This window comes from Salmo salar, chromosome 06 (genome assembly GCF_965601325.2).
Source record: "Salmo salar chromosome 06, fSalSal1, whole genome shotgun sequence".
NCBI classification, from domain to species: Eukaryota; Metazoa; Chordata; class Actinopteri; order Salmoniformes; family Salmonidae; genus Salmo; species Salmo salar.
This window is the reverse complement of record NC_138296.1, coordinates 62,491,830-62,509,850: the sequence shown is the minus strand read 5'-3', so window position 1 is coordinate 62,509,850 and position 18,021 is coordinate 62,491,830. Positions and strand designations below refer to the sequence as shown.

General features: G+C 43.3%; 1 protein-coding gene across 2 annotated transcripts; it reads left to right on the top strand.

The window, feature by feature from the left end:
• LOC106607724 (putative G-protein coupled receptor 63) lies at positions 1 to 12,504 on the top strand. 2 transcript variants are annotated; one of them, XM_014204991.3, is made up of 2 exons: positions 1 to 507; positions 10,770 to 12,504. In XM_014204991.3, exon 2 carries the CDS (start codon positions 10,899 to 10,901, stop codon positions 12,159 to 12,161), a length of 1,263 nt encoding a protein of 420 aa, XP_014060466.1. In that variant the 5' UTR covers positions 1 to 507; positions 10,770 to 10,898; the 3' UTR covers positions 12,162 to 12,504. The 2 variants fall into 2 exon arrangements, with proteins under 2 accessions (XP_014060466.1, XP_082832926.1); XM_082976800.1 differs by lacking the exon at positions 1 to 507 and adding an exon at positions 10,063 to 10,214.
• Positions 12,505 to 18,021: the final 5,517 nt, after the last annotated feature.

The window sequence follows — 18,021 nt, the reverse complement described above, 5'->3', positions numbered from 1 at the left end:
TAACCAGTATACGGACAGTGATCGTAGTTCGTAACAGAGATGGAATATTATACCGTGAACCACGAATAGTGGAAGACGAAATTATCATTCTCAGGATAACAGAAAGATGAGGGTTGGAAAGAAAATGAAATGACTGACAATGAAATTGTTTAATGCCTCTTTGAGTCATGATTTTGACTTGTAAACCAATCTAGCGGTGTTATCTTTTGTCGTTGAACCGATTCCCTGCAAAACAAAGACAGAATGATACGCGGAACTACATTTTACTTACCGCTTTTGTTGAATTGTGTAGGTGGCATTGCTCGTTTTTCTCACTGTAAATAATGTTATTTGATTAGATTTATTAATTCGCGTGCAATGAGAGATTAATACAGTATATCTAGTTGTGATTTCGAGGAATTACAAAAAGCATCTGGACAGCGAATTGGATCAACTGAAAGACTGAAATGAGCTGCGAGGAATTGTCTGTCTACTGAAACCCAACGATGTCAACCTGGAAGCAAAACGGTAATTTCACTTGAGGATTCTGCTGTAACAAACAATATACTCCCTGAAAAGTGGTTTTACGTAAACATATTTTCAAACAATTCTGCTTGTTTGATTAAACTAATCTTAGGTTCTCATCAAACAAGCATTTGATCTTACATTTAATTCCACAGTATAATAATAATGCTATCAAAAATATCAAAATAAATAGGCCTACACTCAAAACAATGCTGGGTTAAAAACAACCCAATTTGGGTTATTTGGTAACCCAGCGCTGGGCTATTTTGATCCAGCCAGTTGGGTTGTTGGAATTACACAAACATGGGTTAATTTGTAAGTAAAGAGACTTGGGGCTTGTAGGGATAGCCCAAGGCTTAATTTTACCATCAGTTGGGTTTTTATTCACTTTCATGCTGGGTCTTTTTTAATGTAATCCAGATACTTATTTTTGGCCACATGTGAGAGTAAATGTCATTCCTGTTGATCATGTTAAGTTTGTACATTGCACATTTTATTCAAATATAAAATGTATAACATTATTATGAACATATTATAACAGTGGTAGCTATCCCAACGTTGGGATATAAACTCAGTGGCCAGTTTATTAAGTACACTAACCCGTTCAAGAAAATGGTTCACCCTTACAGACAGTGAGTCATGTGGTAACGTAAGCGACTTTGAGCGTGGTGTGATCGTCTGTGGCAAGTGCGCCGGTTCCAGTATTTCAGAAACTGCCGGCCTCCTGGGCTTTCTACGTACAACGGTGTCTAGGGTTTACCGAGAATGGTGCGACAAACATAAACATCCAGTCAACGGCAGTCCTGTGGGCGAAAACATCTCTTTGATGAAAGGTCGAAGGAGAATGTCAAGAATCGTGCAAGCTAACAGGCGGGCCACAAACTGGCAAATAACGGTCCTTGTCCCAGATGGGTGATTGCAGCAGACGACCACACCGTGTTCCACTCCTATCAGCTAAAAACAAGAAGAATCGGTTCCAGTGGGCATGCGATCACAAACACTAGACAATTGTGGAATGGAAAAACAGATTCTGTAATAGAGAAGGTAAAAAAAATATCCCAGCAATAAAGTAAGAAATAATGCATTGCTGGGTCAAAAATACATATATAACAATAACCCAGCAAAAGAGTAAAAAGCAACCCACTGCTGTGTCATAATAACCACATTTTTGGGGTAAATAAAACATCCCAACATGGGTTATTCACGCAACCCAGCTGGCTGGGTCAAAGTATTCCAGTGTGTGTTTTGTCCAATATTTACCCAGTGCTGAGTTACCAAATAACCGACATTGGGTTCATTTTAACCCATTCTTTTTTTTTGTGCAGTGCATTCGGAAAGTATTCAGACCACTTTACTTTTTCCACATTTTGTTACAATGCAGCCTTATTATAAAATGTATGAAATAATTTTTTCCTCATGAATTTACACACAATACTCCAAAATGACAAAGTGAAAACAGGTTTTTTGAATTTTTTGTAAATGTATCACAAACAAAAGCATGAATACCTTATTTACATAAGTATTCAGCCATTTCCTATAAGACTCGAAATTGAGCTCAGGTACATCTTGTTTCCATTAATCATCCCTGAGATGTTTCTACAACTTGATTGGAGTCCACCTGTGGTAAATTCAATTGATTGGACATTATTTGGAAAGGCACACAGCTGTCTATATAAGGTCCCACAGTTGACAGTGCATGTCAGAGCAAAAACCAAGCCATGAGGTCGAAGGAATTGTCCATAGAGCTCAGAGACAGGATTGTGTCGAGGCACAGATCTGGGGAAGGGTACCAAAAAATGTATGCAGCATTGAAGGTCCCCAAGAACACAATGGCCTCCATCATTCTTAAAGGGAAGAAGTTTAGAACCATCAAGACTCTTCCTAGAGCTGGCCGCCTGGCTAAACTGAGAAATCGGGGGAGAAGGGCCTTGGTCAGGGAGGTGACCAAGAACACGATGGTCACTCTGGCAGAGCTCCAGAGTTCTTCTGTGGAGATGGGATAACCTTCCAGAAGGACAACCATCTCTGCAGCACTCTACCAATCAGGTGGCCAGACGGAATCCACTCCTCAGTAAAAGGCACATGACAGCCCACTTGGAGTTTGCCAAAAGGTACCTAAGACTCAAGATTCTCTGGTCTGATGAAACCAAGATTGAACTCTTTGGCCTGAATGCCAAGCGTCATGTCTGGAGGAAACCACGCACCACTTATCACCTGGCCAATACCTTCCCTATGGTGAAGCATGGTGATGGCAGCAGCATGCTGTGGGTATGTTTTTCAGCGGCAGGGACTGGGAGACTAGTAAAGATGAGCGGAGCAAAGTACAGAAGGATCCTCAGGACCTCAGACTGGGGCGAAGGTTCACCTTCCAACAGGACAACAATCCTAAGCACACAGCCAAGACAATGCAGGAATTGCTTAGGGACAAGTCTCTGAATGTTCTTGAGTGGCCCAGCCAGAGCCCAGACTTGAACCCGATCAAACATCTCTGGAGAGACCTGAAAATAGCTGTACAGCGACACTCCCCTCCCAACCTGACAGAGCTTGAAAGGATCTGCAGAGAAGAATGGGAGAAACTTGTAGCGTCATACCCAAGAAGACTCAAGGCTGTAAATGCTGTCAAAGGTGCTTCAACAAAGTACTGAGTAAAGTGGCTGAATGCTTATGTAAATTTGGTATATATATATATATATATATATATATATATATATATATATATATATATATATAGATTTTTTTAAAATATATATCTTTTTTAAATGTCTAAAAAACAGATTTTGCTTTGTCATTATGGTGTATTGTGTGTAGAATGATAAGGGGGGAATAAGGTTGTAATGTAACAAAATGTTGACAAAATGAAGGGGTCTGAATACTTTCCGAATGCACTGTATACACACACAAAAACAATAAAAAATCAACTGAACTCAGCAAAAAAGAAACGTCCTCTCACTGTCAAATGCCTTTATTTTCAGCAAACTTAACATGTGTAAATATTTGTATGAACATAACAAGAATCAACAACTGAGACATAAACTGAACAAGTTCCACAGACATGTGACTAACAGAAATTGAAAAATGTGTCCCTGAACAGGGGGGGGGGGGGGGGGGGGGGTCGAAATCAAAAGTAACAGTCAGTATCTGGTGTGGCCACCAGCTGCATTAAGTACTGCAGTGCATCTCCTCCTCATGGACTGCACCAGATTTGCCAGTTCTTGCTGTGAGATGTTACCCCACTCTTCCACCAAGGCACCTGCAATTTCTGGGAGGAATGGCCCTAGCCCTCACCATCCGATTCAACAGGTCCCAGATGTGCTCAATTGGATTGAGATCTGGGCTCTTCGCTGGCCATGGCAGAACACTGACATTCCTGTCTTGCAGGAAATCATGTACAGAACGAGCAGTATGGCTGGTGGCATTGTCATGCTGGAGGGTCATGTCAGGATGAGCGTGCAGAAAGGGTACCACATGAGGGAGGAGGATGTCTTCCCTGTAACGCACAGCGTTGAGATTGCCTGCAATGACAACAAGCCCAGTCCGATGATGCTGTGACACACCGCCCCAGACCATGACGGATCCTCCACCTCCAAATCGATCCCGCTCCAGAGTACAGGCCTCGGTGTACCGCTCATTCCTTCGACGATGAACGAAAATCCGACCATCACCCCTTGTGAGACAAAACCGCGACTGGTCAGTGAAGAGCACATTTTGCCAGTCCTGTCTGGTCCAGCTACAGTGGGTTTGTGCCCATTGGCGACGTTGTTGCCGGTGATGTCTGGTGAGGACCTGCCTTACAACAGGCCTACAAGCCCTCAGTCCAGCCTCTCTCAGCCTATTGCAGACAGTCTGAGCACTGATGGAGGGATTGTGCATTCCTGGTGTAACTCGGGCAGTTGTTGTTGCCATCCTGTATCTGTCCCGCAGGTGTGATGTTCGGATGTACCGATCCTGTGCAGGTGTTGTTGTGGTCTGCCACTGCGAGGACTGCCACACATGTGGTCTGCCACTGTGAGGACGATCAGCTGTCCGTCCTGTCTCCCTGTAGCGCTGTCTTATGCGTCTCACAGTACGAACATTGCAATTTATTGCCCTGGCCACATCTGCAGTCCTCATGCCTCCTTGCACCATGCCTAAGGCACGTTCACGCAGATGAGCAGGGACCCTGGGCATCTTTCTTTTGGTGTTTTTCAGAGTCAGTAGAAAGGCCTCTTTAGAGTCCTAAGTTTTCATAACCGTGACCATAATTGCCTACCGTCTGTAAGCTGTTAGTGTCTTAACGACCATTCCACAGGTGCTTGTTCATTAATTGTTTATGATTCATTGAACAAGCATGGGAAACAGTGTTTAAACCCTTTACAATGAAGATCTGTGAAGTTATTTGGATTTTTACGAATTATCTTTGAAAGACAGGGTCCTGAAAAAGGGACGTTTCTTTTTTTTGTTGAGTTTATATTCATTGAGCTTGTCTGACGCTTTAAGTTTACGGTTTGAAGAAATAAGACACATGCCTCAAGAGGGCGCCAGAGATCTAGATAACCAGAATTTAAAAAAACTTAACCTGACCCAATTCTCCATTACTCTCCAGAAGTTTCCGATAATAGGCCACACGAGGAGTCGGCAACCTTTCTCATGTTGAATCCCAATTTATCTTACCATTTCTACCGATCTGCGTGCCAGTTATGGTTTTCATATAAAAAAATGTGAAACAGTTTCGATTCATTTATAATAACATCTTCATATCTCAACATCATTGTCATGTGGTTAATCAAAATTCTGGGTCCAGGCCCAAAGCATGCGCTAGCGAACTTGCAACATTGTATAAAATATTATGGGCTCTCAGAGTTTCCCTCACGAGTGAGCTCGGGACAGACACAGCTGTAGGCTATTTGCGCAAGGGATAAGAAGCAGTGCTTAACTTGGGCAGGAGCTCAACGGAGCTGAGTACCAGCACCTCAAATGTTCTACTGCTTGAGCTCCTGTTCCTCTTATAGAATATTAGCTCAAAAGTATTGTGTAGCTCCTGCACCTAAATATAAACAGTACCAGCACCCAACTACCGGAACCTATTTCAGTCCAAGTCAAGCACTGATAAGTAATCAGGTAGGCCTATTTTATGACATTTCCACTGGATCAGAGCATTACATTTTTCCCTTTTAACGCTGAGTGGTTATCGAAAGGGAGAGATCTGGAAATATTTTCCAAATTCATTGAGGAACTATCATAATTCTCAATGGATGTAAAAACAGACGTTGTTTGCTTGTTGTTTTAGGTGAAGAAAGCATTACTTTGAGAAGCTCCACAGGTCATTAGTGTTGGTGCGTTAAATCAATTAGAAATACTAATCAGATCCCCAAATGGGCACATTTTATATGCCTACATTTGTTCACAGGCCAGGTAGCCTATAGGCCTACTTCTATCCGTGTGTGTCCTTACTCAACATTGACAGGAGCGCTCCAAACAAAAGACAACGACTAATTGACAAAACTCGTAAATGGAATGAAATATACCAAAATGTGTTTCTCACAAGTGTAGCATAGGTTGAATGTATGAAAATAAATGACCATAATCAAAGTAACAAACATTGTAGATGAGAAATTATAGGAATGAATGGTAAATGTACTACTAGTGATATGTAATGGGGAATTGATATAAATGCAAACAATTAACACAATGAAATTATGAAACAATGAATGTGCACAAATTTGCGGGAGAGAGCCCATTCTGGAGAGGAGTGCATTGTGCATCTGGGCGCATGGTCAAGCCGACTTCCGCATTGGCCATGCAGCATTTATGGTGATATGGACTCAACAGAGGTCAGGGAATTCATACTCTTTGCGCTTTGTGGATCAGTGCAGAACTGTTGTCAAGGAAGGGAGTTTAAACATTTTTTTTTAACCTTTATTTAACTAGGCAAGTCAGTATAGCTAGGTTTTTTATTCCTGAATGAAAATTAGTAATGTTAGCTAGCTAGCTTTTTACTCACTGTTTTTGGTCAAGCACAACACCTTTCCCATCTGTCCAGGGTTGGCAGGTCAAGCTAAATTTGTAGCCAATGACTACTCAACCTGCCCACAAGGCCTGAAACTAGCAGAATTTTTTTTTTTTTTTTTTGCAGCAAGAGAGGAGTTGCCACATTTAGCCAATAAACCCTTTTTCCATTACGTTATCGAGTGAATTAAGAAGGAATCTCAATTGAACTTCTAACGACTTAAGAAGCAAAATTCGGTTTTCCATCTAAATAATAATTATTGTGAGCTAATGTGACTAATAAAGGAGTTTGAATGTGTTGCAAGAGAAAATATAATTTCAAATATAAACTTAAAAAAACTGATGTTAGGCAATTTTCTGGCAATTGTGCCGTTATTATGTGCCAGATGTTAAGACTACAAACCATTATACATTTGTAAGATTGACTTGTAATTTCAATAGGCATTGAAAATTGCAGACATGGCAACCCTGACTGCCTAGTAGACTTGCTAAACAGCTGCGACAATTCTCATTCACGAGCTTGCCAGATCACTTTGATCATCTGGATTTGGTGGGAGAATTAACCGACCCACTGGGCCATATCTCAATAACCCAACATCAATAACCCAGTATTAACAACCCAAGCTTGCTATTTTTAAAGAAAACAACCCAACTAAGTGACCCAATGCCTGCAACCCAGTAGTGTGTAGGCTATGAAATGATATACCCTCACAATCAATAATTTCCAGTGATGAGATATTCTTTAAATAGGCCGGCACATAATATTTGAAAATTACAGCTGTAATGGCTGACTGTAGGCTATAGTTTTAGTTTAATCACTAGTAACTAATTTCTACACCTCTTACCATGTTAAACTGGGCTACTGCAGAGCTGCCAACTCTCACGCATTTGGGATTTTCCTTGAAGGTTGGGTGATTTTGAGAAATTAATTGTTATAAAAAATAACATTTTTAAACACCCAGCACATGGGAAACCTAGATCAGAGGTGGTCAACCCTCCTGGAGAGCAATCAAGATTTTCTTCCCGACCTATTTTAAAGAGATGGTTCACCCAAATGACAAAATACTATATGTTTTTGTCCTTACCTTGAAAGCAATCTATGGACAAGGAGACTGCAGTCTATGATTTGGTCACCCACTGACATCAACCATTAATATGAATATTTTCTGTGCAGAGCATTGGTGTAGTGGTAACACTCCCCAACACATTCTACCTGACAACAGGGATCCCTGCTTCCATCCTCCACACTGCTTCTCCCATTTGCCTATCTCCTCATCTAATTTCATTAGTGTCTGAATAAAGTGTCAAACCACCTAAGATTTCACCCCCCACAATTAAAATAAATCTCAATTTTGAGGGTTAAATTAATGTTCAAAGCATTCTGAATACACCTGACCTGTGTTTTTTTTCACCCTGGTCATAGTCTTAAGCCTTAAGTCAAATACGTACAATTGCAGGATATTAGCTTTGTAAAACAGTACAATTTTCCTAGGGGAGGACACCCAGACGCCATCTAGGCAAAATTTTACTCCAAGCTTTCTTCAAAAGTCAGCAGCCCTGCTACTATTATTTGTAACTTTGCTACTCTTAAGAATTACTCAGCTTTATTATGCTTTATTTCACCTTTTGATAACTGAACAATATTATCCAGCTCAGTAACAAATGTGTAATTCCAATTCCTACACTCAAAAAGAGAAAAACAATTTCCATTGTTGACTGCTTTTTCAACTTTCTCCCGTAGTCTCAGGCTAGTTACCGAGGTGAATAATCATCTAAGGCTAAACAGACTATATGATACATCAACTAAATCATTCAAAATAGTATGACACACACCTAGTTTATTTTGTAGTGGTTATTAAAAGGCTCAAAAGCTTTTTGAAAGAGATACAAAATGACCAGATAGAAATACTAGCTGGATGCAGGTCCCTGTTGCTAGGTTCCACAACTACTCAACATGCAGTGTTATCATTGACTTGCAAGGTACCAGGCAGATCCTTTTTAGCAGTTACTATGGTTTCTGTGGATATATGTACATGAAATGGAAAACATGTTCCTCTAGTATTTTTCTTTCTCTTCCATCACATTTTTTTAAATGACTGTATTATGCTGAATATCTGAATAGGGACTCTGCTTGGACGAATACTGTTCTAATTCATGTTTATGTTCTATTTAAAAGTGATAGGTTAAAAGGGTGCTTTTACGGGTCATCTTTGTGTATAGCCGCCAAATTACTTTTGAGTCATTCTGTATGAAAATGGAACAGATACTGTAGGCCGTGATGCGCCCTTTCATCTAGCACGAAGGATTGTCTTTTGGATAACTGAAAACCCTGTAATGAGGAAATTGACCATATACTTCATTTCAGGAATGATGTACAAATTAGAATACAAGACTGCTACACAGTGCAGAATTGGTGCGACTTTATCTATCAACGGTGTCTGTCACAGCATCCTAGTGAGAGGAGAGGGCAGAGCATTAAGATCAGTCCGTGTCAGTGAGAAGTCAGAAGGCAGACATAGATTTCAGTCTGAGGCTTGTTTGCACACATCCACACGTTATCCTTTTTGTTTTAATCATAATCTAGCCGTGCGTATTCTAACCCTGTTGTCAAGGTAAGAGGAGGAACACACAATGCCCCAGTCAGTGTATTATTGCCTAATAATACACTTGTTCCTGTTCTATTATGGTAGCCTGTTTATCTAATTAATACAACATTTTACCCTCTCTTTTGCTCTGGTGGGGTAACTTTGTCATAATTATAGTTCTGCGGCATGGTAAATGGATAGAATTTGCCTCAAGGTTTCAGACTAGCAACAGCCGTCACACAATCATATCCTCCCGGCAGTGTACAGAAAAATTTGAACAAATTTACATTTTTTACTGACAGTTATTTAATAGGCTTTGAATCCCCTGTATCGCTTTGTCTGTTCAACCCACATGGAGTGACTAAACCTAGAAATGAGAGAAGAGAGCATATTTGAAAGTGCTGCAGAAATCTAAGACAAAATCACATTCATGGATAAGACTGCCTATAGTCTGCCTCTTTTAACACCGCCAGTCCTAATCTTTCATAGGAAAACCGGGTCCAACATTTTCTGTTTGACGTTTGCCACGGAGCCATTGTAAATGATACCAGCCCGTCTAAAATAACAGTATCCAATGTTTATATTACTGATAAGCCTTTTTTATTGAAGTCTTGAGTTGTCCCCAGAAAAACATTGACTTGGAATAAAAATCTCTCCATGGCACGGATCAAATAATTCATGAAATTGCTAGGACATTTTGGCGATAGAGAGCATTGGTAAGCCAGTTTTTTAAATGTAATTGAATTTAACCTTTATTTAACTAGGCAAGTCAGTTAAGAACAAATTCTTATTTACAATGACGGCCTACCTCGGACAAACCCAGACGATGCTAGGTCAATTGTGCACCGCCCTATGGGACTCCCAATCACGGCCAGATGTGATACAGCCTGGTTGTGTTGGCATGCTTATAATAGTGTAGTAACCGGGCTTACATGTAAATAGCCAGACTGCAACTGCATACTGCCTTGAGTCTTCTTGTGCATGATTACGTTCAGAGTCTTGTCCCGAAGCCACTCCTGCGTTGGCTTGGCTGTGTGCTTAGGGTCGTTGTCCTGTTGGAAGGTGAACCTTCGCCCCAGTCTGAGGTCCTGAGCGCTCTGGAGCAGGTTTTCATCAACTGTGGGACCTTTATATAGACAGGTGTGTGCCTTTCCAAATTATGTCCAATTAATTGAATTTACCACAGGTGGACTCCGATGAAGTTGTAGAAACATCTTAAGGATGATCAATGGAAATGCACCTGAGCTCAATTTTGAGTCTCATAGCAAAGATTCTGAATACTTATGTAAATAAGGTATTTCTGTTTTTTTATTTTTAACACATTTGAAAAAAATTTAAAAACCTGTTTTCGCTTGGTCATTATGGGGTATTGTGTGTAGATTGCTGAGATTGTTTTTATATTTCATCCATTTTAGAATAAGGCTAACGTAACAAAATGTGGAAAAAGTCAAGGGGTCTGAATACTTTCCGAAGGCATTGTACATGCAGATCAATTTGTATATAAACGTTTCAGTTTGACAAAATTTCATTTGATACACAATATTGTCTTTTGAGAAAGGCAACATTTTAAAACAAAGAATACCCATTTTAAGGTATTATCATCAAGGAAAAACAGACATAGCATTTGACGTTTATGTTCTCTTGCTAATGTCCCCGCTTTCTGTTTTGCCTCCATTTCCATTTCTGTCTCCCCAGGATCTCTCCTCCATGCTAAGATGCTGGCTTCTTCAGATGGACTAAGAACAGCATCCAAGGCATCATGTTTGGCAAGAGAAGAGCTCCAGTAACGATGTCTAAACCCGAGCCTGCACCCCCCGTGGAAGAATGGTTTACTCCACTGTCGTTCCCCCTGTGGAGGCAGGGGAGACCAATAAAGCCAGCCTCTGCTGCCTCGTCACGGCAGGGCTGCTGAACCTCTCTGACCACCTCCTCCACGGCCAGCCTGACACGGAAGACATGTCCATGGAAAACAGCTCATATGGCTCCTCCTTTTCACCTCTGGACCTGGACACAGTCACGCGAACAGCCGAGGCCCAGGGGAGTGTTCAGGGCGTCAGCCTGCCCCTCCAGGTGTTCTTCTGCATGGCCATGGTCTCCATCCTGTTGGTGGCCTTCCTGGGGAATGTGGTGGTGGTCCTGATGGTCTACCAGCGCGCCGCCATGCGATCCGCCATCAACATCCTGTTGGCCAGCCTGGCCTTCGCAGACATGATGCTGGCCGTCCTGAACATGCCCTTTGCCCTGGTTACTGTGGTGACCACACACTGGATCTTCGGGGATGTCTTCTGCCGAGTGTCGGCCATGTTCTTCTGGCTCTTTGTCATAGAGGGCATGGTCATCCTGCTTATAATAAGCATAGATCGGTTCCTGATCATAGTCCAGAAACAGGACAAATTGAGTCCCCACAGAGCCAAAGTGCTCATAGTCATTGCTTGGACTGTCTCCTTATGTTTCTCTTTCCCACTAGCTGTAGGCCACCCATCTCTCCAGATCCCCTCTAGAGCTCCACAGTGTGTGTTCGGATACACCAGCGAGCCGGGTTACCACGCCTACGTGTTGCTCCTCATGCTGGCCTTCTTCTTCATCCCCTTCATGGTCATGCTGTACACCTTCATGGGGATCCTGAACACCATCCGGCACAACGCTGTGCGCATCCACAGCCACCCGGACAGCATCTGCCTGAGTCAGGCCAGCAAGCTGGGCCTCATGAGCCTGCAGAGGCCCTTTGAGATGAACATAGACATGAGCTTCAAGACGCGTGCCTTCACCACCATCCTCATTCTCTTCTCGGTGTTCACCGTGTGCTGGGCGCCCTTCACCGCCTACAGCCTGGTTTCCACCTTCAGCAGCCCCTTCTACCACAAGGCCAATTTCTTTGAAGTCAGCACCTGGTTCCTTTTGTTGTGCTATCTCAAGTCGGCCCTCAACCCTCTCATTTACTACTGGCGGATCAAGAAGTTCCGCGACGCCTGCCTTGACCTGATGCCCAAGTATTTCAAGTTTCTTCCTCAGCTGCCCGGCCACACAAAGCGACGTATCCGACCCAGCGCTGTGTATGTGTGTGGGGAGCATCGCTCTGTGGTCTAATATCACTGGACTGACTTGGTGGACACTGACTTCACTGCCATGTAGGTTTTGTTTGACCATTTATCCAATTTGTTCTCGCCCAGTCAAATGAATGAGTTGTTATTGCGGTTTCGACAGTATATTTTAGCTGAGTAGAATCTGTTTACAAAGCATGTCAATTAACTGCTTCAGTGGTTTTGAATATGGTCACAAGGCCACCAAGATGACATTTTGTCATTGATATTTCTATGTAATTGTTTTGTGCCTATTAGTTAGTCTATACCAGTCATAAAGCTGCTACATCTGGTGAAAATTTGCAATTTCAGTGTACTGTACTTGAATCTAATAAACATTTTTGACATTTCTTATCTTGTTAATACAGTCTTTGTTTTTTGCTTATGGTTTACTTCTTTATGTCTCATGTTCGATTTCATGGAAGCTTTCTGCAATTATACAAATGTCATAAAGGCAGAGAAATGTCTAAAATGTTTGACTCAGCAACCCACTCAGAGCTTTATAGAAAAATGGTTAAACAAATGTAAATTGCAGCAATCTATTTGTTTAGATGTTCGTCTCAACATGGCCTTGAATACTATTTGTGTACCATACACTTTAGAGACGTAGTACTACACTGTGGATGAGTGAGGATACACTCAGCATACCAAACATTGAGTTACTACCCCATCTGCCCTCAGAACAGCTTCAATTCGTTGGGGCATTGACTCTGCAAGGTGATGAAAGCATTCCACAGGTATGCTGGCCCATGTTGACTCCAATACTTCCCACAGTTGTGTCAAGTTGGGTGGGATGTCCTTTGGATGGTGGACCATTCTTGGTACACACAGGAAACTGTTGAGCATGAAAAACCCAGCAGCATTGCAGTTCCTGACACAAACCGGTGCGCCTGACACCTACTAACATATAAGGCACTGCATCTCGGCGCTAGAGGCGTCACTACAGACCCAGGTTCGATTCCAGGCTGTATCACAACCAGCCGTGATTGGGTGTTCCATAGGGCGGCGCATAATTGGCCTAGCGTCGTCCGGGTTAGGGTTTGGCCGTCATTGTAAATAAGAATTTGTTCTTAACTGACTTGACTAGTTAAAAAAAGGTTAAATAAAATAAAACTACAATACTCCCATTCAAAGCGGTGGAGGGTGCTGAGGGGAAGACGGCTCATAATAATGGCTGGAACGGAGCGAATGGAATGGCATCAAACACATGGAAACCAGCCATCACTAGTGCCTTGGTTCAAAGGCACTTAAATCTTTTATCTTCCTCATTCACCCTTTTAATGGCCCACCATACAGAATGTCTCAATTGTCTCAAGGCTTAAATATCCTTCTTTAACCTGTTTCCTCCCCTTCACCTACACTGATTGAAGTAGATTTAACAAGTGACATTAATAAGGGTTCATAGCTTTCACCTGGATTCACCTGGTCAGTTTGTCATGGAAATAGCAGGTGTTCTTAATGTTTTGTACACTCAGTGTATGTACGTATGCATTATATTGAGTGATAGTTCAGCAAGACTATTTTCTGTGTTTACCAGCTAATGTTTTTCTAAAGGTCAGGGTTAATGAAGCACATCTCTGCATCACCCAGTGGCGTCTCTTCATCAGGGACCGGACTTCCTGTCAGCCCCTCCACTGAGCGGCTACACACGTGTGAAACATTTCCACTGTGCATTAACACATGATCTCACCATACGCTTATTTCCATAAGTCTGCCTCCATCTTGGCTGTTGATATTAGCTACACACACTTCAATGTTGCATTTGTCACACCGCTTATAAAACAGTGTTGAATATGGAAATGGTCATGGCCTATTACCAGTCATGTCTGATGCCTGGACTGTTGGAAAGTGTTTATGCATATGGTTCTGTTTGATATGCTAAGAGGTTTTAGTGGAATTCTCCTGATGTATTTATCTGGAATGGATAGTAATACCTAAACAGCTAACTTGATCAAATGAATTTCAAAGCCATTTATTTTAATGTGAACTTAAAAGACACATACAATCAAATGTAATCTCTAAAGAAACATTTTGGACATTAACATAGAGAGAGAGAGAGAGAGAGAGAGAGAGAGAGAGAACGAGGTGGCAGAGTGAGCAGACAGGTCCCAGGCAATATCATCTAAAACAGATGCTAGACTGAAAGGTCAAAACGTTGATTTCCAATGTGGACATTTAGCCTCAAAGAGACTTCTGCCTCTGTGACCCTTTGCAGCCGGGCCAGGTCCATTTAGAGAAAGATACATTCAAAAGAACACAGTTGGACCAAGGCGATTCTTCTCAGCTTGAAGAATATAAAGGATGGTTTTCTTAATCGGCTTCCTCTTTGGAATTCATTATTCTGCCAGCAGTGACTAATGAGTGTGCTTGGGGCTTTGAAGCTCACTTTAATCATAGCTCCGAGCACTATTACTAAGCAACAGCAACTTGGGGGTGTCTCAAGAGAAGGTGGATCTGGTATTGTTCAGGAAAAGGTGTCTTCTTCCTCTTGAGGAGCCTTGTGTTTATATAACATGCATTATATACTAAACAAAAATATAAATGCATGTAAAGTGTTGGTCCCATGTTTCATGAGCTGAAATAAATGATCACAAAATATGTTTAATACGCACAAAAAGCTTATTTCTCTCAAATTTTGTGCAGAAATTTGTATACATCCCTGTTAGTGAGCATTTCTTCTTTGCCAAGATAATCCATCCACCTGACAGGTGTGGCATATCAAGAAGCTGATTAAACAGCATGATCATTACACAGGTGCACCTTGTGCTGGGGACAATAAAAGGCCGCTCTAAAATGTGCAGTTTTGTCACACAACACAATGGCAAAGATGTCTCGAGTTTTGAGGGAGTATGCAATTGGCATGCTGACTGCAGGAATGTCCACCAGAGCTGATGCCAAAGAATTCAATGTACCATAAGCCACCTCCAACGTCGTTTTAGAGAATTTGGCAGTACATCCAACGACCCTCACAACCGGAGACCAAATGTAACTATGCCAACCAAGGACCTCCACATCTGGCTTCTTCACCTGCGGGATCGTCTGAAACCAGCCACCCGAACAACTGATGAAACTGTGGGTTTGCACAACCCAAGAATTTCTGCACAAACTGTCAGAAACCGTCTCAATGAAGCTCATCTGTGTGCTCGTCGTCCTCACCAGGGTCTTGACCTGACTGCAGTTCGGCATCGTAACCGACTTCAGTGGACAAATGCTCACCTTTGATGGCCACTGACATGCTGGAGAAGTTCACTCTTCACAGATGAATCCCGGTTTCAACTGTACCGGGCAGATGGCAGACAGCATGTATGGCATAGTGTGGGCGAACGGTTTGCTGATCTCAATGTTGTGAACAGAGTGCCCCATGGTGGCAGTGGGACTATGGTATGGGCAGTTATAAGCTATGGACAACGAACACAATTGTATTTTACCAATGGCTATTTGAATGCACAGGGATACGGTGACAAGATCCTGAGGCCCATTGTCGTACCATTCATCCGCCACCATCGCCTCATTGTTTCAGCATGATAATGCACGGCCCCATGACGCAAGGATCTGTACACAATTCTTGGAAAGCTGAAAATATCCCAATATCCAGAAACTTCGCACAGCCTTTGAAGAGGAGTGGGACAACATTCCACAGGCCACAATCAACAGCCTGATCAATTCTATGCGAAGGAGATGTGTCACGGTGCATGAGGCAAATGATGGTCACGAGATACTGACTGGTTTTCTGATCCAACCTCTACTTTTTTTTAAAGGTATCTGTGACCCTGGATATCTGTATTCCCAGTCATGTGCTTACATATGGAATTGTTTTAAGATGGTCATACTATGGATATTTAAGCTATTTGAAGAAGAAAACATTTTAGGAGCCCTTTAGGTATCCCAAAAAAGAAAAAATAACAATGTTGATAAAATATAAATCTTGGCCTTGACTACTATAGCCCATAGAAACACATTGAATAACACATTCATAAGTTGCAAAAAAGACAGTAAAAAGAACCTATAAGGAATAAGGTTTTAAGGTGTCTGTCCTATATCTAGGAGATATATGTCACGTCCTGACCAGCAGATGGAGCTAGTGTTTTAGTTTTGGGGTCAGGACGTGGCATGTTTGTGTTGGTTAAATGTTGGGTGGATGATTGGGACTTCCAATTGAAGGCAGGTGTGCATAGTTGCCTTTGATTGGAAGTCCTATATAGGTGTGTGTGTTTGTCTTTGGGGTTGTGGGGAATTGTTCTGTGCTTAGCCGTGTGCCTAGTCAGACTGTTATTGTCGTGTTATTGTTTTCCTGTGGATGCCTTACTGGAGTCTATTAAAGTATGAGTATTCACAGTCTCGCTGCGCCTTGGTCCTCTTCTCTCCAGTACGACATTTTCAAGGATGAGTACAACTTATTTTATGACAGAATTCCCCACCAACAAAGGACCAAGCAGCGGAAGAAGGCTGGCGAGGTAAGGGAGACCGAGAGGCACCCCCAATAATTTTTTTAGGGGGGGGGGGGCACAAGGGCTGTTTGACGGGGCAAGAGCTGCCCGCCAGTCAACAGTCGCCAGAGCTGCCCGCCAGTCAACAGTCGTCACCAGAGCTGCCCGCCAGTCAACAGTCGTCACCAGAGCTGCCCGCCAGTCAACAGTCGTCACCAGAGCTGCCCGCCAGTCAACAGTCGTCACCAGAGCTGCCCGCCAGTCAACAGTCGCCAGAGAGGTCAGACTGCGCTGAACTGCCGGAGTGGCCAGACTGCGCTGAACTGCCGGATTGGCCAGACTGCGCTGAACTGCCGGAGTGGCCAGACTGCGCTGACCTGCCGGAGTGGCCAGACTGCCCTGACCTGCCGGAGTGGCAAGACTGCCCTGACCTGCCGGAGTGGCCAGACTGCCCTGACCTGCCGGAGTGGCCAGACTGCCCTGACCTGCCGGAGTGGCCAGACTGCCCTGACCTGCCGGAGTGGCCAGACTGCCCTGACCTGCCGGAGTGGCCAGACTGCCCTGACCGGCCCTCCTGTCCCCCGGCCCAGCCCGAGGGGCCCTCCTGTCCCCCGGCCCAGCACGAGTGGTCCGTCTGCCAGGGTCAGCCCAAGTGGCCCGTCTGCCCGGCGCAGCTAGCAGCGCCACCGAAGTGGGCTACGCCGACGGTGGAGCAAGGTCCACGCCCTGCACCTGAGCCACCTCCAGGATAGGTGGGTTGGGGAGGGAGGGTGTAGCACAGTGCCGTCGGTGACGGCAGCCACCCTCCCTTCCCTCCCTTATTGTTTTAGGGTTATTGTTTATGGGTTTTGTGCTGGGTTTTTTTGTTGGTAGGTGCATTCCGGGGTCTGCACCTTGAGGGTGGGGTACTGTCACGTCCTGACCAGCAGATGGAGCTAGTGTTTTAGTTTTGGGGTCAGGACGTGGCATGTTTGTGTTGGGTGGATGATATGGACTTCCAATTGAAGGCAGGTGTGTATAGTTGCCTTTGATTGGAAGTCCTATATAGGTGTGTGTGTTTGTCTTTGGGGTTGTGGGGAATTGTTCTGTGCTTAGCCGTGTGCCTAGTCAGACTGTTATTGTCGTGTTATTGTTTTCCTGTGGATGCCTTACTGGAGTCTATTAAAGTATGAGTATTCAGTCTCGCTGCGCCTTGGTCCTCTTCTCTCCAGTACGACATTTTCAAGGATGAGTACAACTTATTTTATGACAATATAAGAAAGCTCAGGAAATATTCATATATTTCCATATAGCGGTCATAATAGTAGGCCAAACGGTTTGGACGTAGTCATGGACTGACAAACATTGCTCAAGCTCTGCCACCTTTCACCGCAGATGCGGAAGTGCGACATCGGTGGATGCACACTAGAAAGAAAAGGTTCCTGGAAGATCTTTTAGGGG

What these genes read in the sequence shown, in the direction of transcription:
- LOC106607724 (XM_014204991.3), top strand. Translation starts at nt 10,899, where the DNA reads ATGGTTTACTCCACTGTCGTTCCCCCTGTGGAGGCAGGGGAGACCAAT.